Source organism: Kwoniella bestiolae, chromosome 2 (assembly GCF_000512585.2).
Source record: "Kwoniella bestiolae CBS 10118 chromosome 2, complete sequence".
Taxonomy (NCBI): Eukaryota; Fungi; Basidiomycota; class Tremellomycetes; order Tremellales; family Cryptococcaceae; genus Kwoniella; species Kwoniella bestiolae.
Window position 1 is genome coordinate 1810254 of NC_089242.1, and position 21455 is coordinate 1831708.

At 46.5% G+C, this 21455-nt stretch overlaps 10 protein-coding genes across 10 annotated transcripts; 3 read left to right on the top strand and 7 right to left on the bottom strand.

Moving 5' to 3' along the window:
- Positions 1 to 117: 117 nt before the first annotated feature.
- On the bottom strand, positions 118 to 1535 carry I302_103818 (uncharacterized protein; the record flags this gene model as incomplete). Its single annotated transcript, XM_019189187.1, has 8 exons — positions 118 to 187; positions 282 to 427; positions 532 to 609; positions 854 to 1000; positions 1075 to 1130; positions 1212 to 1282; positions 1395 to 1417; positions 1506 to 1535. 8 exons carry the CDS (start codon positions 1533 to 1535, stop codon positions 118 to 120), a joined length of 621 nt encoding a protein of 206 aa, XP_019048749.1.
- A 508-nt stretch (positions 1536 to 2043) lies between these two features.
- I302_103819 (uncharacterized protein) lies at positions 2044 to 3372 on the top strand (the record flags this gene model as incomplete). Its single annotated transcript, XM_019189188.1, has 4 exons — positions 2044 to 2155; positions 2215 to 2302; positions 2454 to 2703; positions 2857 to 3372. 4 exons carry the CDS (start codon positions 2044 to 2046, stop codon positions 3370 to 3372), a joined length of 966 nt encoding a protein of 321 aa, XP_019048750.1.
- Positions 3373 to 4065: 693 nt separating this feature from the next.
- Positions 4066 to 6538, bottom strand: I302_103820 (uncharacterized protein; the record flags this gene model as incomplete). Its single annotated transcript, XM_065869748.1, has 11 exons — positions 4066 to 4371; positions 4532 to 4767; positions 4840 to 4930; positions 4994 to 5064; positions 5131 to 5276; positions 5338 to 5427; positions 5486 to 5590; positions 5659 to 5737; positions 5822 to 5920; positions 5993 to 6166; positions 6253 to 6538. 11 exons carry the CDS (start codon positions 6536 to 6538, stop codon positions 4066 to 4068), a joined length of 1683 nt encoding a protein of 560 aa, XP_065725820.1.
- Positions 6539 to 6906: 368 nt separating this feature from the next.
- On the top strand, positions 6907 to 11499 carry I302_103821 (uncharacterized protein; the record flags this gene model as incomplete). Its single annotated transcript, XM_065869749.1, has 17 exons — positions 6907 to 7089; positions 7155 to 7362; positions 7420 to 8100; positions 8159 to 8235; positions 8293 to 8619; positions 8688 to 8912; positions 8971 to 9071; positions 9130 to 9283; positions 9348 to 9452; positions 9508 to 9761; positions 9812 to 10038; positions 10097 to 10421; positions 10531 to 10660; positions 10737 to 10954; positions 11038 to 11118; positions 11173 to 11266; positions 11335 to 11499. The coding sequence occupies 17 exons, from the start codon at positions 6907 to 6909 to the stop codon at positions 11497 to 11499; spliced, it is 3555 nt and encodes a 1184-aa protein (XP_065725821.1).
- A 156-nt stretch (positions 11500 to 11655) lies between these two features.
- I302_103822 (uncharacterized protein) lies at positions 11656 to 13235 on the bottom strand (the record flags this gene model as incomplete). Its single annotated transcript, XM_019189191.1, has 6 exons — positions 11656 to 12092; positions 12213 to 12241; positions 12325 to 12420; positions 12514 to 12746; positions 12808 to 12936; positions 12999 to 13235. The coding sequence occupies 6 exons, from the start codon at positions 13233 to 13235 to the stop codon at positions 11656 to 11658; spliced, it is 1161 nt and encodes a 386-aa protein (XP_019048753.1).
- Positions 13236 to 13536: 301 nt separating this feature from the next.
- On the top strand, positions 13537 to 15681 carry I302_103823 (uncharacterized protein; the record flags this gene model as incomplete). Its single annotated transcript, XM_019189192.1, has 10 exons — positions 13537 to 13727; positions 13790 to 13942; positions 14020 to 14108; positions 14177 to 14373; positions 14445 to 14568; positions 14665 to 14814; positions 14882 to 14981; positions 15065 to 15290; positions 15381 to 15503; positions 15574 to 15681. 10 exons carry the CDS (start codon positions 13537 to 13539, stop codon positions 15679 to 15681), a joined length of 1461 nt encoding a protein of 486 aa, XP_019048754.1.
- Positions 15682 to 15723: 42 nt separating this feature from the next.
- I302_103824 (uncharacterized protein) lies at positions 15724 to 16375 on the bottom strand (the record flags this gene model as incomplete). Its single annotated transcript, XM_019189193.1, has 4 exons — positions 15724 to 15834; positions 15940 to 15985; positions 16073 to 16176; positions 16262 to 16375. The coding sequence occupies 4 exons, from the start codon at positions 16373 to 16375 to the stop codon at positions 15724 to 15726; spliced, it is 375 nt and encodes a 124-aa protein (XP_019048755.1).
- A 406-nt stretch (positions 16376 to 16781) lies between these two features.
- On the bottom strand, positions 16782 to 18179 carry I302_103825 (haloacid dehalogenase, type II; the record flags this gene model as incomplete). Its single annotated transcript, XM_065869750.1, has 8 exons — positions 16782 to 16926; positions 17019 to 17142; positions 17312 to 17370; positions 17460 to 17595; positions 17661 to 17716; positions 17792 to 17934; positions 18081 to 18105; positions 18160 to 18179. The coding sequence occupies 8 exons, from the start codon at positions 18177 to 18179 to the stop codon at positions 16782 to 16784; spliced, it is 708 nt and encodes a 235-aa protein (XP_065725822.1).
- A 1406-nt stretch (positions 18180 to 19585) lies between these two features.
- I302_103826 (uncharacterized protein) lies at positions 19586 to 20074 on the bottom strand (the record flags this gene model as incomplete). The annotated part of the gene is made up of 1 exon (XM_065869751.1): positions 19586 to 20074. The coding sequence occupies one exon, from the start codon at positions 20072 to 20074 to the stop codon at positions 19586 to 19588; it is 489 nt and encodes a 162-aa protein (XP_065725823.1).
- Positions 20075 to 20396: 322 nt separating this feature from the next.
- On the bottom strand, positions 20397 to 21229 carry I302_103827 (uncharacterized protein; the record flags this gene model as incomplete). The annotated part of the gene is made up of 3 exons (XM_065869752.1): positions 20397 to 20417; positions 20492 to 20773; positions 20831 to 21229. The coding sequence occupies 3 exons, from the start codon at positions 21227 to 21229 to the stop codon at positions 20397 to 20399; spliced, it is 702 nt and encodes a 233-aa protein (XP_065725824.1).
- Between the last annotated feature and the right edge of the window lie 226 nt (positions 21230 to 21455).

Sequence of the window (21455 nt, forward strand, 5' to 3'; positions counted from 1 at the left end):
GGGAAAGGCGAAGAGAATTAGTGACATACGAGAAAGAGGGAGATGGGTATAGTTCAAAAAAAAGAGTGCGAAATAGAATAGGAGAATTAGAAATGAGGAAGTAGGGGGAACCCTCTTCTAACAATTACATCCGTAATTTTGCGAGTTCTCCGAATCGATCCTGATAGGATCTGGATAATCGTTGTACCTATCGCATCGCACAAGACAGACATAAGATCAGCAAACGGGAAATAATCGGGAGATTCTGATTCTAAAGCAGGATGACGTGAGGAACCACTCACAACTCTGTCTCAGCCTCTTGAGCCAAAGCGTTTTTGGCAATAGTTTGGAAGGCCTGTTCGACGTTTATGGCTTCTTTGGCGGAGGTCTCGAAATATGGGATGTTGCCTTTGGCTTGACACCATGTCATGGCTCTTTTTTGGGATACCTGGGTGATTGAGCAAAGTAAAATCAGTATTGAGGACGATTGTTCTGAGTACAGGCTAGTGACGTAGAAGGATCAACGGATGTGGAATGATAGTAGGTACGCACCATTCGCTTGGACTCTTCCATGTCGATCTTGTTTCCTAGAACTACGAAGGGGAAGTTCTCGGGGTCGTGTGGGGAAGCCTAAGTGAGTGGGAATGTCAGCATATCTATATCGTTCTGGAGACTAATCTGTCTCGATTCCGATAACCCTGCTTTCCTCCAGAGGTGGATGGATTACGCGTCATCCCTTCCGGATGTGATTGAGTATGAAGTTTCTCATTAGACCAAATAGCCCTTTCTCTCACAATATGATCGACCCTTCAATCTTGTCGCTCGCGACGATATACTCTCTACTCGAAGAGCCAGCTGGGGAAAGTGAACCCACCTGAACCAAGAACTCGTCCCTCCAGCCATCCAACGCCTCAAAACTCTTACTACTATTAACGTCATACACCAGCACGCAGCAGTCTGCACCCCGGTAGAAAGCCACACCGAGAGATTGGAATCGTTCTTGGCCTGCTGTGTCCCAGAGCTACGACGTTGAAGTGAGAAAATCAGTATTGATCCTAGATTGCTAGAGGTAGAGTGGGAGAAGGAAGAACCCACCTGCATGGTAACTACCCTATCGTCGACTACCAATTCTCGAGTCAGGAAGTCGGCACCTACATCGACATCGGGTATGAGCTACATGGGCTGCTTCAAGAGAGCAAAAACAAGGGGGGTAGCTCAAGGAGATGACTTACCGATGGTAGCTTTGTATTGGTTTGAGAACCTCTTGTTGACATATTGGTTCATAAGTGAGGTCTTACCGACACTGCGTGGTGTAATGAGTTAGCAATGTTGAGTGATACTCCTTCCTTGGTTCGCAAAGCAATGCATGATCGTTGCGATAGTTGGAAGGTGAAGGCTGATAAGTCGATGCTCACCCAGAATCACCAAGGATGATAACCTACAACCAGCCCTCGTATATTAGCTTGGAACGATGTAGAAAGATAAAGCACGACATCGGTATAACCCGAAGGTGTATAGTAACTCACTTTCAACAAGACCTTCTTTCTTGATGCCATTGTGGTGAGTTGGTGTTGGTGTTGGTGCTAGTGATGAAGAGTGAGATAGGATGTAGTGCAGGTGCAGAGTAAGCATATAAGCGTACAGTGAAAAGATAGTTAGGTGGCAAGATGTGTCAAATGAGCAAGAGCAAGGGAGATAATGGATCAACCACCATCCAGAGTGAGTGAGTGAGTGTCACAGCGTAATACAGTACAACACACCATAACAAGGGAGTTACCACATTGGGTAATTGTACCATTGGCATGATGAGGCTGACATCACTTTAGTCACGAAGCGGAGAAGACCGCATGCTCACCGACCCGGTTATCGCGAGGTGGATGGATGTTGACAGTTGAAGAGGAAAGGAAGATGTGCAAGAATAGTAGCTACAACAATACTGGCACTCTTCATAGACGTATACACCAGTAGACGAAGCCGAGCATATCATCATCCCTCAGAAGAGAGCAGCTACAAATCGCATCACCCGACGGAGAGGAACCATCGTTTGCATCACTGATCATAACCATGTCATCAATGGTACACGCTCACGGACCACCAGAATGGCAGAATACCATCAAGGAGAGGTTGATGGCCAAGCAGGTGGAGAATGAGCTATACAAGGATATGGTGGATCAGTGTGGGTTGTACGGTGTACGATCTCAGAATGCTGCTATAGTGCTGACATGTCGGAAACAGACCGTAGACTGGCAAGAACGACTAGAGAATTGAAAGTGAGGAATAGGGCTTTGGCGAAATCAGGCGGAGGACCATCCTCAGCAGAGGGGTGAGTGGCTTTCAAGCATTGTCACAACATAAAGCAATCAGCACATTGTAGTCCCTTCTCTACATCTCGCAGAAGTTTATGACAATATTGCCAATCATGTATCTCACCCTCTAAATACCTTTACTTACTAATATGTCACCTCTTCGTACAGCTCGTCAGCCCTCCTCACCCACCTAGACGCCCAACTGACCTCCCTCCGATCCGAACTATCCACCCTCTATCGTACCCAAGCAGCATCGCAGAACAAGCAACTCTCCATGGCCGATGCCCTACGAGACAGGGATGAAGAGGTAAAGGGACTTCGAGATGAGTTGAGGGAGTTGAGAGATCAGAGGGATAATGCGTATAGGAAAGATAGGGATTGGGAGGAGAGGTGGAGAGTCAGGAATAAGGATATGGAGGTGAGTCGATGAATCACGAGCGGAGCGAGGTGATTTGCACCATGTTCACGGAAGGAGGCTAATATGTGTATGCTGTATTTCCTATCTTGCTGCTCCAACTATCAACGATAACTTCTTACCTTCCCTCCTGCATCCTAATTCTCAAACCCACAGGGCCTAAACGACGAGCTCCTCTCTCTAAACCTCGAGCTCTCCTCCCTTTCTCAGCAGAACAAACTGCTCAAAACAGATAACGCCAACCTCCTCCAACGATGGATAGACAAGATGAACCTCACAGCAGACGAGATGAACATCGAGTTTGAGAAGGAAAAGGATAAACATGAGGCTGACAAGAATCAGCGAGAAGAGGAAGAGGACGGGGCTATTAGTATTTCCATTTCTAGTTCCATGGATGGTTTGGATATTCAAGATCAAGACAAGAACAAAGACAAAGCGAAGGGCAAGGCACCTGTGAAATCTACCATATCAGCTTCGACGACTTCTGTCAAGCCTTCTGGTTCTCAGAATGTCAAGTCCCCTGGACTGGGTAAACCGAAATCTACTACTTCCCTCCGCACAAAGGCTGCGGGTACGACCACACCGACGGCTCCTGTTTCGAACAGGAATAGAAATGTTTCAAGTGCATCTACCATCCTCAACAAGGAGAAGGACAAGAAGGATTTTCAATAATGCGGGAAGACGGGGATAGCATGAGTATGTCTTCCCGCTTGGAGACTGACAGGGAGGAGAGTAAGGGGGAGGTTGAAGGATGGGAAGTGTTGGATTCCGAGCAACACGCAGAGGATGAGCACCAGCAGGATACTCGGGAGAAGATGGGATCACCGCATGTGTCTGATGAAGATGAGGATGAGGAGGAGGGATGGAAAGAGGCCAGGATGAATGTGTAGATCGAGTGGTATAATGTAATTGTGTTATACGGATTATCCAGATACCCATGTACCCTAATTGTGTGTGTATATGTACCTATCCAAGCCTACCTACAGAGCTATAGAGCTATATGAAAAGTCCAAACCGGCCTTGATAGACTGAAGTTCCGGTCCACGAAGAAAAGGCGAACTTCTTTCCGAAACCCTAAGAGTCTAGAGTTGAAAGCTTGGTACTGCTTAGAGAAATTTCCTTTGGGCGAGAGAAATGCTGCTCAAGCACACATGATGGGTGTACGGACATATGCATGAATGAGTCGTTGATTTCTTACATAGATCATACAAATGATATTCTCGCTGAACAGCAACGAATATAACAAATCATAAAAATGGCTTCTAAATTATCGTACGCAGATGGGCATTCTCCGCGTGATTCCTCTTCGCCCAATCGTTTGGACGTGATATCGTCTTGCTCCAGATGATCCATAGTGAGGAAGCTCTACTCGTCCCTTATATCCTTCCCCCCTTCCATAGCAACCATCGACCCAACCTGACTCCTATCTACGCTCTTCGTCCTGGAATGGGAGTGTCCATTGGAATGATAATTCTTCACAACTCCATTCCCATTAGAAGTCTCATTAGCGATTACCAAAGATGTCTTAACAGGCGGTTGGAATTGCTGTTGAACAATATCCAGCATGGCTTTGATCCAATCGTTCAACGTTCTCTTCCTATTACCACTTAACTTGGTGGTATGTGCCAAGACAGGTAATTTACGGAGTGTTCGTCCGGATATTTGGAGTTCCTAACGACACGTTGAGGAGATTATCAGCTGAGATCCTGATCATCACAATTCGGCATGTAGCCTGTCATTCCGCTGGTTAATCCTCTTCCTTGATGAGACCTCTCCCATATCACAGACGCTTGGGATCACGACAATAAGATCTCCAAACGTTTTCACTCACATGACATTTCTTCGCCAGCGCTGCCAATCCACCACTATACCTCGAGATCTTATTAGTCTGCCCCTCCCAGAAACCAGTTAAAACCGACGCTCTCTGATACTCCAATAGCTTCCGCTCTTTTATCATCTTCTTTCGCATCATCTCCTCGATACATCCTTTGAGGATCGAATACACAGCTTCGGGAGGAGGGAGAGGAACAAGTTCCGACAAGTCGACACGAGATAGGAAGGCTTCGTCTATCCAAAAGAAGATCGGGGATTTAGTTTTCGTGTATGTTGTTGGATCATTCCACTTGGCAAGAGACGTACCTATCGCATCTATCAGATTGGAGGTGGTCATGACTAATACGTTTTTCCTCACTCTCAGTCGGTCCAATTGGGTGAGTAAAGCATTGACCACCTAAATACACATCAGCGTCACTGCCGGGGGTGGTTCATGAATAATGACGTAAAGGGGACTTACTCTCATTGAATCGGAGGGTTCATTCCCCGTCATAGCTGCAGCTCTAGCGGCAGTAAGAGATTCCACCTCATCTATACCCACGAAAATTGCAGGTCAGCTAAGGCAAAGGTCGCTTCGTCACGAAGCAAACAACTAACCAATCATGACCACCACAAACTGCCCATCATCCTCAACCTCCTTCGTGATCGTATCAAATAACTTCTGAACCAGTTTACCAGACTCTGAAAACCATTTACTGAACAGTGAATGCGAATTTATTTCGATCAATTTGGCTCGAGGATAGCTATATCACAGAGCTCTATGATCAGCTTACGAGACTAGATATGCGCCATCATCCCACTGACCTTTCTCTCATTCTCACAGCTATCTTCTGCGCTAGTGCACGACATAGCGATGTTTTGCCTGTACCCGGTGGGCCATGTAAGAGGATCACCCTTTCATACAAAGACGTCAGCTTATTTGATCCGCAGGTCGAAGGGGAAGCTAACTGACCTGTTCCACGCTATTATGTTTGAATCGACCAGACATTCTGAGAAGAATGTCGTTGAATAGCAGAAGTTCAGTAGTCGAGATTTCAGGTTATCGGCATAGATCAATCTGCCGTGTTGACATTAGTATCCGCATGCTTCCTATTTCGTAAGATGTAACGAAGCGGAGCCACTCACGTCTGCCATAGCCCGTCTAGTTCGATTGAAGGTAATGTCCTCATCGATCCGGCAGTCACAGTATCTTCGTCGTCGTAGTCTGTTACACTCGATCTCGTCAGCCAATCGAGTTCACTTTGATTCCATACTCAAAAACTAATGATCAGACTGTTATATTACATACCTTCCAGTTCATTATTGAAATCCTCTATAAACTCATGTCTCTGGGGTCTATACACATATATCTGAAAATTCGCCTGCTTTGGATTTATCGATCGGACCGCTATGAAAGATCCCACTGTATTAGCTCGGATGATGATCGAATTCGAAGAAAACATAAGACGAATCGACTTGCCTGCTTCCTCCACCCATATCTGTTGTACATGCGCCAATAAATCCGGATCTATCTCCCAGCCGTTGAGGTATTCTCCCAGGTTGAGGACCGCAACGTATTCGATTATATGATCCTTGACTTTATATTCAATGTTGCTATCTTGAACTCGTGAGTCGGGATGTAATCGGACTTCCACTATGAAAAAAAATAATCTTTGGTCAGAAGACAGTGATCCTTTCTCCCCTCTTGAGTAATCACAAGGTTGAGAACGAATGACGTACCATGAACATCAGGATACGGCTCATCCTCCTCACTTGCTTCAGACATAGCATCTTCCTCTTCTTGATCCGTCTGTATCCTCTCTAACTCGTACTCCTCTTCATCACTGTGATGACCGTTCATCTCATGTGCCATAGTCGAGGAAGAGGCGATAGATTGCATTGAATTAGAGGTAGCGAACCCGTTGAAACGGTTGGAAGGTGTTTTCACTGGGCTCGTAGAGCTCTTTCTTGGACTCCTTCTGATAGAAGAAGGTCCGGGGGGTGTGGGAGCTTCTAAGATGGGCATGTTTGGTGTGTATTCGATGTGTGATAACACGTATTTGTGTGATAGATGAAAGAGAAGGAAGGGAAGTAGGTCGACTCTCAAACTGGTTGATGGTTGATGGTTGATGGTTGATTCGAACGCGTCGATTGATTTTCTTTGATTTTGGTCGTGTATAGGAGCAGTTGAACGGAATCAAATGAAAATCAATGTTCTTCGTCTTTCCGTCGGAAATCTCACATACAAAGTCGCGCACGTCCACTCTATTCTTACGAGTAGTCTTAACATGTTTATTTCGTGTAAAGTCAATTTTATCCATGTCTCGATTCTCGATCATACAAAGTCCCACTGCTCATAACCGTATGGTGGTCAAGCCCAGGTAGTCTTCAAAAATGACCAAGAATCTGGCATCTGGTCCCCTCGAGGACGACTCCGACCCCACATACACCCACTTCGCCCATCGAGCCGAATTTCTCGAGTTACTCGGTCGATTCTTGACAATCGATATCATTCGAGAGTCAGATGCGAGGGATGATGAGGATGAAGAGGGATTGGTTACCTCTCTGGGAGCTATTGTGAGCTGATTAATAGGTCACTACTTCCACAAGAGACCTCCAACTCATCTGTAGTATTTCTTTAGCTGGATTACTATCTCCCTTTACCTGGACTGCTGGACCCCTCTTTGGATGAGATTGTTCCCCCTCTCATGGACCTTCCGGGCAAGAACCTGAACATCTTAGCTCAAGATGGCGCAGCAAGCTCAAGCAAGACGATAAATTCCAAAAGATTAGCTAGACTGGGCAAACTGCTCAATTGGATAGTCAAAGTGAGAGGATGGAAAGCAGTCGGTAAGCTGTCCCGTTACTTCTATCTCTACCTGAACTTGCCAACTGATGATCCTCCAGTACCTCATTTCCCATCCTCCATACCCAACCTACCAATGCTCGTTACCCTTCTTTCACCTCCGACATCCGCTTCAACTTCAAGTACGCCTATAACCCCACATCATCCCCTAATCTCATCAAGCGAGTCATGGGAACTACGAGCGATATTACTCCTCTGGCTCGCTTTGCTCCTGACGGTCCCGTTCAACTTGACTGCCCTCTCTTCTTCTTCCTCAATTACTCCCCCATCAACAATATACGGTATCGACCTTCCCTCATCCTCCATTCTATTTCAACACCCGATCTCATCACTCGCCCAACAGGTCATCTTACTTTCCATCCCTCTCCTTAGTAAACCAGGATTGGAAGGTGCATACTCGGCATTGGTACTTGCCCGTTTATACTCCCGAGAAGACACTGTACAAGGACTACCTGGATTTCTAGAATGGGCCTCAAAGGAAATTCAGGAGGGAGAGAGGGAAGGAGAAGCTCATTTCGTTTCTTCCCTTTTGGAGTTTATGGCTTTATTACCCTCTCTATTGAAGCCCAACCATCTGCCTTCGCTGGAAGGGTTCATGGAAAATCAGCTACTACCGCATTTGAAGGGCTCAAGGACAGCTGCTGGGTCGGGATTGATACGGAAGTTGGCGATTAAGGCGAAGGGAAGGATGTGGATGGCTAAAATTGGTAAATCATCGTCAGGTAAGTTAGCCGAATACGCTATCATTGAAAATTGAGCTAATCCTCATAATGACAATAGGTGATACAGAAGAGATGAATTTACCTGATGGTCTGGAGGAATGGCTAGACGATCTCATGGGAGGTCTATCCGATAAAGTAAGCTACTCGCCGCTTCGTCCACTTCGCTCCCTTCCTAACGCACCATCGCGATAGGATACCATTGTCCGATATTCCTCTGCAAAATACCTAGCCCGTCTGTCCTCACTTCTTCCTCCATCTTTCTCGTCCCAGATCGTAGAAGCTGTTATAGATCTTTTCTCCGGTACAGAAGAAGAACCAGTCACTCTAACATCGTTCGGAACGGTCATCGATCCAGGTGGATCATTGACTGCAGGAGGAACGATGGGTTTTGGTGGAGTCGAGACGACCCGAGGAGAGGCAAGATGGCATGGCGTATGTCTGGCTTTAGCTGAGATGGCTAGAAGAGGACTGATCAAGGAGGAAGAGGAGATTGGAAATGCTGTGAATTGGGTAATCAAGGTCAGCTTCTGGATGCTCTATCTACTCTTAAACGACAAGTCGAAGCTGACTAGCATGTGTCTCAATAGGCATTGACATTCGATCTTCGTCGAGCATCGCATTCGATAGGAGCCAACGTCAGAGACGCAGCGGCATATCTCCTCTGGTCTTTGTCCCGAGCTTGTCCACCCAGCGTACTCAAAGCTCATGCCGAGGATATGGCAACGAGCTTGATCTGCGTGGCCTTATTTGATAGGGAGGTAGGAGTAAGGAGAGCAGCTAGTGCCGCCTTTCAAGAAGGAGTAGGAAGATTGGTGAGCACTTTTTAACGGCCGATATCAAAGAGTGACGCTGATAAACGTACTTTCGAAGGGGCTGTATTCTGAAGGTATCGACGTACTGGGCAAAACAGACTTCTACTCTGTCAGCGTAAGAAGAATGGCATTCACGATTGCTGCTCCATGTGTAGCTGTGTAAGTTATATATATGTAAGAAGGATATAAACAACTTCGGCTAATATAGCTGCAATAGTCATAAGGTCTACCGAGATAAGATGCGCGAACATCTACATCATATCACGCTGAGACATTGGGATACCAATATGAGGGTACAAGGTGCCCAGGCTTTGCAGAGTATCTTGAAACTGGGTAATGATGATGATCTCCAAGATTCGATGGGTCGAGAGGTCAGTTGTACATCAGAGAGTCCAGCTGCGATCATAAATAGCTGACCTCTCTTCGCTTTGGCAGATCAGAGAACTTCCTTCCTTAGACGCTGTCAATGCACATGGTGCTTTGGTGGCTTTGATACGGATCGCAGAGCTATTTGAGGAGGACGACCAGCGGCGGCAATTGGTCAGTTGGTGTTTGAATGTCTAGCTTCTCTAGCTGATGGGATCGTTGCGATCAGATCTTCGGAACGCTCTCAACGATCCGACCAGCATCTTTTGTTTCTTCCCAAGCGTCCGATATCCTCTCCTCCGTCTGTTCCCTGCTCGTCGTGATTCTCGATCCAGATATCGTATCGGCATCTTCAAATCAAGCTGTACTAGACAAGTACCTGGATCTATCGATGAAGCGCCGAGAAACAGAAGTACACGAAGCTGTCGCTAGAGTTTATGGGAGACTGAGTGAGCTTAGATCGCCAGAGAAGGATATCACCAAGTCAGCTTTCCCTCTATTTTTCCACATAGCAAAGCTGACAATGGTCATAGATTGATATTGGATTTGAAGTCGTTCAGAATCGCTTCCAGGCAGGCTGCCTCTCTATCGCTTGGACACATCAGGTACCCCGCCTCACCTTCAGCACTCACTGATAAAGCCATCAAAGCCCTGTTGGGGCTACTGGATAAACCTGATAAGATCGATATCGAGTCGCGGAGAGCGGCGGTAAGATCTCTGGGTAATATTGCTGTACAAAGGTTACATGGAGAGATGATACGTAGGTTCAGCTGTTCAATCAGTGTCCGGTCTAGAAGCTGACGTGTATTGTGGTCTAGCGAGTCCTTCGCAGCTCGTCTCGATATTACAAAGCTTCGTGCAAGGTATGGGAGATTATACGACAGATCAGAGAGGAGATGTGGGATCATGGGTGCGCATCCAGTCCCTCGTATCTATAGGGAACGTACTTTCCACCCTTGAGCCCAGAACGGATCTCGTCTCTTCCGAGTTGTTCCAAGAAATGGTGGGAGGAGTGATCAAGCAAGGCCTGGAGAAACTCGAGTCGGTAAGAGGAGAAGCCGCAAGGACTTTGGCGAAGTTGAGAGAGAAGGGGTGGGAATGGGAGGGTAGGGGGGGTATGAAGTTGGAATTGAGTCAATTGGAGTAAGTGTATCCATCCTGGTCTTCGCAAACTCATTTTGTGTTACATTCTGGAGCAGAAAATTATATCGTATGGGACAGGCGAAGCTGATAGTGTAAGTTCTTGTCACAGGAACGATGGGTTCCGATATGCAGACCAGAAAGAATGGTTCGCCTGTTCCATGCCTATCCTGGATACTAGATTTAGGAAAAACCTATTGGCAGGTCTAGTATTGAGTATAGGAAGTCAGGTGATAACTCTTGTAAGCCTCTTCGTCATTTATGATCTTCAGGTCAAAAGGACTGAAGAGAGGAGATAGCTCATACATTCGTGAATAGTCAAATGCAGCTTTTCAACCTTTCTCGACGTATTTGACTGGGCACACAAAGCTTATACGACCTGTTCTTGAAGATCTGCTAGGCCTGCTGGAGAAGAATTATACTTCTAACAGGATATTCATACCGACTTTACAGACTTTACATAGATTGTTTGAAAATGGTTTATTGGAAGTTTGGATTCGCGATGTCGATGAGCGCAAAAGTGGTGAAAATGAAATGTGAGTTCAGAAAGATAAGCTACTTCGTTCAGCCGGTGAAAACGGACTAATAAGCTGATTGTGATCTGCTCTCGATCGTTCAGATGTAGTTCCATCCTGGATATAGCATGTAAAGGGATCACGAATATCAAATCTATAGAACGGATAACGACCTCTATGCGATTGTGGGTGCTTCTTCCGTCAAATTTGAGGTATCTCAGCTGATACCTCGATGATAGGGTTATATCATGTCTCTCGAGTGAATTGCCAGTTATCATCCGATCAAAAGCTGTAGATCAATTACACTTGTTGTTGGGCCATAAATTCCCTAGAGTAAGTTTGGCTTTCTTTCTGGCTATCTCCTTGGGCTGTGGGATATTGATATGCTGGGTGATGGATAGATACGAGCCATTTCGTCAGAGGAATTATACCTCAAACTCTCATCTTCGTATGATGAGATACCTGACGGATTGGAGGAGGTGTTGACGGAGACTGAATGGACGGGTGATGAGTTCCAGGATAAGGTTGGGGAGGTGGTTGAACTTATTAGGGGGTTGATGAAATGATTTGTTTGATGTTTGATATACTCGTGAGGTGTTCGAGGTGATATTGTAGGAGATGAAACTGCTTGATTGTATATATACCATGCATGACTTATACTCTGGCGTATGACTGGGACCAATTCATGGTGTATCGTCGATCGCATATCAAGTACAGACACATCACCTAGCCCAAGGAGCTTTCGTCCCAACATCCATCACTCTTCCACTCCCGCCCACACCTGCGGTTATACTCGTAGATCCACCATTCATCCCTCCCACTCCTCTACCCGTAACACCACCCCGTTCGACTCCCTCAGGCATCTCCTCACCATAAAGCCACCCGCCAACCCATAATCCCTGCACGACGACCTTCTTCCCAGCCACCTCAGCCATGAACATCTTCCTAAGCCCACCCTGAATCTTCACCCAATCTTTCATCTGCGATAAAGACCAGAGAAGGGGGGAATGCTCGGAGAAGGCCGCACCTGATTTGAAGAGGGTGAGGTGGTATAATGAGAGGGTGTAGAGGTCTTTTATCTCCTGCGCAGCGGTGGAGTTGGATCGGTAGGATGAGGAGGAGGCTTGGGATAGGCATTGGGTCGGGGATAGGGGGCCATCTGCACAATAATCAGAGTCAGTATAAGATCCCCTTTTTCTGACATTGGGAGACAAAGGCATGATAGCATTGGTGTCTGATATATGCGTGAAAAGTTGAGAGCAGGTGAATGATGGCTTACCTAGAAGTTGAGCTGAGCCGAACAGATATCTAAACGACCGTCAGATTTCAGCTTTCATGCAACGATGATAGAATATCTCTCGCTGGATAGCTATGTGGATGGTCTCACTCACGGTAGGAAACAATAATCGTCTAGACCCCACACGCCGTGAGAACCTGCTGGCTCGAGTCTGTACGTTTTCTGAAGTAATGTCATGAGGTCGAGATACCTGCCGGAGAAAGCAGGGTTAGTATCTGCCTAACGAGACGATGGTGTTATTCAGAGACGACAGCAGATCTTCTTGAGGAGAGGTGATGTTTACCTCGCGAACACTCTCAATATCAGCTCGTCTTCCTCCTCTTCCTTGTCCCCCTGTCCACCTATCCAGCCAGATATCACGCACACATACAGACCCATGACGAACGCCAGCTCATGGCCTGTCCCATAATCGATTCGTACGGGATGACCAAACGCATGAGAGTTGAGAAAAAGAGGTAAGAGCTGTGGAAGCAGTGTAGGCGGTATTGCACTTGAGGTGAACAGTGAAGGTAGTCTCTGAAATAGAAGTAGGGTTGATGAGCTTTGATATCATGGTCCGTAGCTAGTGCCAGCTCACCTCTTCGACTAACTTGATGTAACTTCTAAAAGCCAAATTCCCAAACCGCTGATTACTCTGCGGCTGGATCGGCACCTCCTCTATCCAACCAATCATCTTATCAAGCATGTCCAAGAGGGTTCGGATACCCTAAGGCCGAGTCTCATATCAGCTACAATATGTTGTGGGCTAAACGCTCTGGTTGAGCTAACCTGGCTATCTCCCTGGTATTCTCCCCTCAAGATCTCCTTCCCTTTCAGCCTCTCACAACGCCTTTTGATCCATCCCCAGAAAGCCTGAAATCCAGGCGAAGTATGCCATTGAGCCACAGCGCTGTCGGTTGTCAGACATTGTCGCGGTGGGGCGGGGTTGGCTGGTAAGTATATGGCCTGTGATCTTGAGGACTCGCCGTTCTTTTGTGTTGGATCGTAGTGAGGCTGGGTTGTCATTTTCCTTGTTGTTTATAATTGAGAAGGTAATGTAGAGAAGAGTAAGAAGAGGTACATGGCAAGTGGTACTGGTACTCGTCCTTTTTACCTCTGTTTTCGTCATCATCGATAACAGTGGTATCTCATTTCACTTTCCCACGGTCGATGTTCATGGAGACCCCATTGTTGATGCTTCAGTAGAATTAAAAGTTGAAAAAGAATGAACAAAGATGTATTTCAGACTTTTGTATCGACATATCTTATACATAGACAGCATCATAAACGAGGAGAGCATTTAGACACATTGAGAACAATCTGCGACATGCCCCAGTACATCCTCCGTATATCGCTTGATCATACATCCTTTAGGATTCCCTCCCTCCTCTCCGTATCGCAGGTTTTCAACTTCGCTATCCGGTTCATCTCCAAGGACAAATACAGGGGTTTATTAGTGATTGAGCTGGAGAAGGAAGAAGATGTACACCATATACTAGCGAGGGATACTTTGGTACTGTAGGTCATGCCGCTAGTCCTTGCTCATCGAAATCAGAGTCCTAGCTGACGGGAAACAATAGATCAGCATGTGAGCTGTACGCTTCTGGAGATACGTATGAAGAGCTGCACGAGCAGATGAAAGGGAATCTCAAAGTGTTGGAACCATATTTACACTCGAGTTTCAAATTCACATTGGAAGGGGCGAATCATAGAGTGTTGGACAAGAGAGTAACGTGAGTTTTACCTGTTTCCCTTCGCTTTTGCCGTGTTCAGTCCACTGAAGAATCGACTTGGCCCTATGGTCGTACAGAGAAACTGTAGAAAGTTTCGCATATACCGAGCTGAAAGGGAAGATCCAGATGAAGGATCCCGAAGAAGAATTTGTGATATTCGAAGATTGTAAGTCCAGCTATATTCACCTTTCCAACCTCTTTTCAGTGATGTCAACTGACACAGAGATACCATAGATGACTGGGAAGTTGCCCATACGGTAGAAGCGAGAATTAAGAGAGATGGCAAATTCAGACATGTCTATTTCGGACGACGAGTCGGTTTCGGGAAAGCTAGATTGTTGCCTACTGTACATGATGTGAAAGCTCGGGCGTACTATGGGAATACTTCGATGGATTCACATATGGGATTTTTAATGGCTGGTCAGGCGTTGGTGAGTTGGCTTAAATTACTGCATACACTATTTACAGTGTACTGACAGAAATGTGTTATGTGGTTCTGAAGCCCGCACCTGGTAAGATCATCTACGATCCATTCGTAGGCACCGGATCCATGCTTTACGCTTCTGCTCATTGGGGAGCTTATGTTATGGGGAGTGACATTGACGGTAGACAGATACGAGGGAAAGGTGAGTAATGCATCCGTAGCACCGTCCAATCTGAACAATAGCGAGGTATATTGGAGATTGATCAGCTGATATCTCCCTCGTCTGTTGATCTTCTAGCGAAAGGGAAAGAAGTGAAACCTGGTATTCTCCGTGCAGCAGCTCAGTACGGTACCGAAGACTTGTTTCTAGATTGTTTGACATACGATGTGACGAAGAGTCCTATACGGAGAGGTGGATGGGTAGATGCTATCATAACAGATCCGCCATGTGAGTATCACTCGTCAGCTCAATGGCTGCAACTTGGGATAGACCTTGAGCTGACCTCAATTTGTAGACGGTGTGAGAGCAGGAGCCAAGCGATTAGGTCGAAAAGAAGGTGGAAGACCCCTAAGAGACGAGCCATACATGTTCCCGGATGGAACGTATTCGCATTTGTGAGTTTGGCCACAACACTTGGTTTTAAACGGTAATATCATCGGCTCTCTTGATCGTACTGATCCCTATAATATGTGTATAGAATGCCAGGCTACCTACCGCCCTCTCGACCATACGAACTTGCCAATCTCACCAAAGACTTGGTCCAACTAGCAAGATGGCTGTTGGTCCCAGGAGGTAGATTGGTATTCTTCTTGCCTACCGTTACTGAAGATTATCAAGAAGTAGACGTTCCCGTGGTGGAAGGGATGAGGGAGCTGAAGGTTGGTGAAGGGAGTGTACAAGATTTCGGTAAATGGGGAAGAAGGGTGAGTAAGGACTGTTTCAATAGCTCAAGGCTATAACGGCAAAGATGTCTGGCTAAGATGAGACTCCATTAAACCTCCATTAAACTGTAGTTGATAACGATGGAGAAGACTGCTCAAGACGATGGACCGCCCCCTACATTTGAGGATCACGAGGAGTTTGATATTAGGAATCAACCGGATCATCTACCTGGACATCATGGATTTAGGGATAGAGTAGGTCTTTGTCATATGATATATTTCCCGAAAATCGTCAATTTGTACTGATTTGATGGGATGGGGATAGTATGCGACCGGATTCTCATCGAGGAAGAAGAGCGAGAACGCATCTCCAGCGGGCACACCACCAGTACTGGAACCCGTCGTGTCATTGGGGTCGGGAGACAAGGTATAATTGATATCTGATGCATCAAGTTACACAAAAACGAATGTCCGTTTACATGATCACACATACAGGCTCCGAATCCAGTGCTGGAGGCGGGAAAGTCCTAAGCGGTTGTACAGAGACCATCCTTGCATGAATGGGTACGAGTACACCGTCGGGGAACTAAAGGGTGATCAGGTTATCAGCTTCAATCACTATTCACTAGTGCATGAGTTATGAGAACTTCTTCTTCAAGCATGTCTACCGGATATATCAGTTCAAACTTACCATCGTACCAGGAGGGAAGTATGCTCCCCATTTCAGTACTGTGTGGCTAATATAGATCACCAATCAGATCAATGGTTAATACTGTACTGTACAAAAGGCTACGAGTACTAGACATGGGAGATGTGAGACTCACTTTGGTAAAGCTGCACCTAATGAAAACATCGATCCAGCAGGAACGACAAATTCAGTTACCGTCTTCCCCTCCTTCGTTATATTATCTATCGTCGTACTTGGTCCCTACGTCGTTGTCTCAGCACCGACACTCCGATCCAGGTGGTAGGTGGTAGATCAATGATTAATGCAACCCCCACCAACCACTCACAAATTCAGGTTTGGGCCAGACGGTCTCTACGTCCAATGAGCCGGGTCCCTTCTGGTTGGCTGCTTTGGTTTTGAGGATATTCACCTCGGAAGGCATTTGAGGGGCTTTTGACATCTTGAATGAGTATTTGCCTAGATGAAAGGCTCGGTTGGCTATTCAGTGGTATATGAATCTACTTTACTACTTGTATTTCGATAGGTGCTCTGATCATTCACTGAACTGAACTGGAGAGAAATCAAGCTTACGGGCCGGTTTTCAGTCATCTGGTGTGTAGCAAAACAGCGAGTTGTGCAGGTCAATTTGTCATTTTCGCACCTTTCATCATTTCACCCTTAGTAAGTAGATGAAAGGATGGTAGTCAGTAAGGATCAACATCTAAATCAAACATTAAAACTCGAAGTCTAATATCCAGGATAGGACACTGCGCTTTCATGTTTCGTTTCGTTCTGCATGATATCGGAATAATCATTTACAACTCTGAGATTGTATCATAACGGCTTACTTCTTTACCAACCTCACTTTATGACTTGTCTTTTACGATGGCATCTGCGAATTCCATCATACTCCCAAATTGATAATCCGGAATAATATCCTTATAAGCCGAGACACCCATGAAGGCTCTCTCTCGGTCGATCCAAGCTGATTTGAGGTCTTTCTTGTGGCCGCTGCATCCAACAGAATACAATGTATATCAGCTGAAAAGTACTTGCTCATGGCCATACGGACTTATTGGCCAAGGGTGAAAAAAAGAACTCACGGTTGAATATCATGGAACTTTGAATTGGCAACGATCAAGATATCCTCTTTCTCCAAGTTGAAGTCTTTCTTGATGTTCTCGATGGCGTAGTCGAAGTTTCTCAAGGAGGGTTTGTATGATCCGACTGAACAGTGAGAGAAGCCACAGGTGCAGCTGATTAGCTGGAGCCTGTCTTGATGATAGCGGAACCACCAGGATAAGGACGAGACCGAATGAAGACTTTACCCCCGAAAGATGGCATCACAACACAGGATATGAGGCGAGATGTCCGTCAAGACAGGAGCTTCACTCACTCTTCTCGGCAGTGTAGATGGCGTCGAACGTGAATCCCTTCTCCAATTTCTGTTTTGAACTATGTGTTTCCCGAGTAACATCAGCGAGAAGCGTGAGGTATATAAAACAAAGGGATGAGTAGGGAGGAGGGAGGAACCACTTGCTCACCCATCGAAACTCTTGTTATCCACATTCGACAGGATGACCAACTTCATTCCCGCATCTGAAAGCTTCTTCAACGCCTCTGCTGAATCTGGGAAAGCGGGCCATGAAGGAATGGAATTCCCGAATGCCTTGGCTTGTGCTGGGTATGCGAGCTTGATCAACAGTGTATCCTCTTGAAGCTGAGCTGTGGAAGGTGGGACCCACCATCATCGGATTTGAGAGACAGCTTCTCAGCAGTCTCGGCGTATACTTTGGCGAGTCTATATTATTGGAAGCGTATAAGCCATCTACCAATCCAAGATCTGATAACGGAGCGTGACGTGCGCATCACTCACAGCTCGGAGTATAGCATCTTAGGAGTTTCAGCTTGGATCCTATTCTCAATGGGGCCCAGCACCTCAAACAGCTTTTCTCTGTTAGGGGCAGAGGGCTGAGAGAGAAGGGGCTGGAGGTTCTCTAACATCCCTGTCTCCCAATCCTACAATGTCCAAGACTGGGTATCAGCTCTACAGCACGTAATGAGAGGAGGGACTGTCCGACTTGACTCACGATGAGAGTCTATATGTGGGACGATCACACTACATTAGCTCTGCCATTGTGTCACAGAGTACAAGCACCACCTACACCATAGCAGTCGAACAACAAGACTCTACGGTATCATTAGCAGGTTTCTCAGATAGCGCATGAATCTGGCCGGACTCACTTGTAGGGGGCGAGCGACATGTTGACTTATCACGTATATCGTTGTTTACAGAGGTCTGCTTGACAGATAGTGGATGAGTTACACGTATACATGAATGATGCTGAAGGTGAGGTGTATTCCATGACATGCGGCTGGACTGCTCACGAGTACACGTCCCGACGCTTATCGATGATCCGATTAGAATGCCCGCGGGATTCGCTCGCACTAACACAACTCGGTCAAGATCCGGTCCGGAGATAACGATTGGATCCAGAGTTAACTCTTCGGAAACACTGGTCCACATACACATCACTGGATCTCTCTGCGATAACAGTCCTTCTAAACTGGCTGGTATCGTTGACATCCTGTCTAATAAAGAATACATCCTCCCGCAGCACTCGTCTGCTGTATAGCCCTCGTCCCCTCTGTTCAGTCATGCAGCGAGGTGGTCAGTCCGTGCAAAGCGTACACAATCATGTAGGGCAGCTCCCTTAGTCCGCTGTAAATCTTCCTGGGACTTTCAGAAGCATACAAGAACGATTAAGAACCCCCTCTCGACACTGGTGGTCTTGTTCAAGCTCCCGCCAGATCTGACAACCAGTCAAAGGGGACAGTGTAGCATGTTCAATAGCGAAACGGCGGCCGTAGACAAAAGTATGGATCTGTTAGCTCAAATGGTGATTAGCGTGATGTGACCACAGCAATAGTGTTGTATTCGATGCGTATTTGGTGGTGGAACAACTTCTCACGATTCTGAAACACCTCTGATCGGTATTATTTAACATATCCCTATGGATCCTGAGGGTTTGTGTTGCATCAAGCAATCAATATCATCATGCATAAGTCACGTCTCTTGATCACGCATCCTGCGATCAGAGCACACAGCACCCCACTCGGTACTCTGATGTGTGATGAATCAGTGCTCGTAGTGGCACACAACAAGTATTGACAGAACTATGCATATGACGCCTTGTATATAGTGAGCTCTGAGTATAGCAGGTGAGAAGACTCAGGTTGGTGTATCGCCCCCATGAACCGTTCCATGACTTTCGGTGGTGTTCGTACGTACTGCAAGCTATTGCTCTTTGGTCTGAGCAGACTCCCGAACGGCAGTACAGTAACAACAAGATTCAGATTGATGGTCATCAAAGCAGGACGAGTGAGAGGGGGATGACATGTGGGCCAACCACCCATCCAGCCCTTTCCTATGCTCTCTCGGATCGTTATTCTAAGTCTGCGCTCGATTATCCGAAGATCAACGAACGAACATCGTTGAAAGTCTGAAACTCGCCATTCTGGTCGATCTTCCACGCTTGGATGGATTTGATACCTCTGACGAAGTCCTGTGAGGCTCCTGAGAGATCTTTGACGTACATCATACTCAGATCAATGTGGCACTCGGACCGACCCCCTTCTCGGACATGTCGGGAGATGCATATATGATGTACTATTCACTCAATTCCTCAAGTTCCATGCAAGCTGCAGACACCAAACCTCGTACAGTCGTAGATGTACCCCTTCTTGACTTGTCCCCAGCTTCAGAAGCATGTCTCTTCTTTTTAGGACGATTTTTTAGCTTTGACTTCTCCATAGCCTCCCTTTCTCTCTCCTTCCTTTCAGCAAGCTCTGTAGCATGTGTTTCTTGGTACTTCTGATCAAAGAGCTGGCCTCTAGGATACCTCGTTTGCTTCTTACTACCCCTAGCCTCTTTGTCTAAGTCTTCAGCCGCTTTCCTCTTGTTCAATTCAACTTCTACCAGCACCTTTTCAGCAGCAACTTTTTCCAGCGCTTTTTGAGTCTTGAAGAAGGCGGTTCTGGCATCAACCTCTCCCCTTCTAACACTCCTATCTAGTGCTTGAAGCGCTCTAGAGTCTTCAGGTGTTTCTGGGCCATTCACTTCGAGTTGGAGGGGAGGTGTGGGTTGTCTTCCAATCATTATAGTCTTGTTGAGAGGGAAGAGTCCTGTCTTGGCCCAGGCGGATCTAATTCTTCTTGAACTCGCAGTATCTCTCCATGACCTTTGAAGGAAGCGATAGAAGTGAGCTTTAGCCAGCCTTGTAGCCTGTGAATTGATCTGATGATCATAGACTAGCTGACTGTAGCTGCGCTTCAGGTGGAAGAAGAAGTCAACATCTAAAGGCTGGAGGATGGCGGTCAAATGGGCAGGTAGGATCATACACACTATGTTCTTGTCCCAGCAAGCTTCTAAGAAGTCAACTCGAATGTGTGTGTCCAGCCCATCAAGAAACAGTAGCCTTCTACCTCCTCCAGCTCTGTCCCTGGTGTATGGGTCGAAGCAATCCTCTAGCCATCTCATCATCAGATAGGAATTGATATAGCCACTCTTTGAGACCGCTCCCATCATCTTTGGTTCGCTATCCCTTGGTGTCGTCCATTCCTCGATGAAGTGTTGACCAGGATAGATGAGATATGGAGGGACGGGTGAATCAGAGGTGGAGATCGCTGCGACAACAGTGATGTGTGTATCTTTGGGCAAAGTCCCTTTGCTTTTGCTTGTAGTATGTTTAGGAGTGACTCCTCTTTCATTAAATTCATTGGAGAGGGTGAAACCGGTCTCATCCATGTTGTATAGGTTGTGGGAAGGGTGGAAATGGTCATCATATACCGATTTGACCTGTCTCAGGTCAGTGTTCACTCGATCTGATCAGTCAAAGGATGAAACAACACTCACTAGTCCATGAAATGCTGCCCTATTTGATGGTGTATCCGCTTCTAGCCTAGCAATCTCTTGAAATCGAAAGAACTTCGAAGAGATATCATCATTATGCCGTCTAATAAAGGTGCTAGGCCAGTTCTTCCCGACCGGCTCATCTGTAAATCTATTTGCTAATTCCCTCATGTGTCGTGGCGCTAAAAACGTTCCTCTCCTTGCAAACTCATTGATTGTTCCAACTAGAGCAGCCTCTTGTTGAAGAGAGAGGTTGCGAGTGGTGTTGACACCCCTAGCAGAGTGGGTACCACTGAGGTGATCAAAGAAGGTCGATTTTGGAACTGTGAACCGCTTCAAAACGTCCTTTACATGCACTGAGGGATGCTGTTTATGATAGGCTACTGCTTTGTCGACATTCATTATGTGAAAAGATGCAAAAGATGTGATACAAGGTGAGAATGAATGAATTGAATTGAAGTCCGAGAAGGGCGTGAGTCCGAGTGGCGCGTTCATCTGAGTACTGTCCAACGAGGTAGTGCCAGGCTAAGCAAGCGTTTCAAACACGTTGACTTGCGGTTCGGGTGACCACGGCTCTGGCGTTCTCAGCACGTTGCGCTATGAAGCCACACCTGGCAAGTTGGGGTGC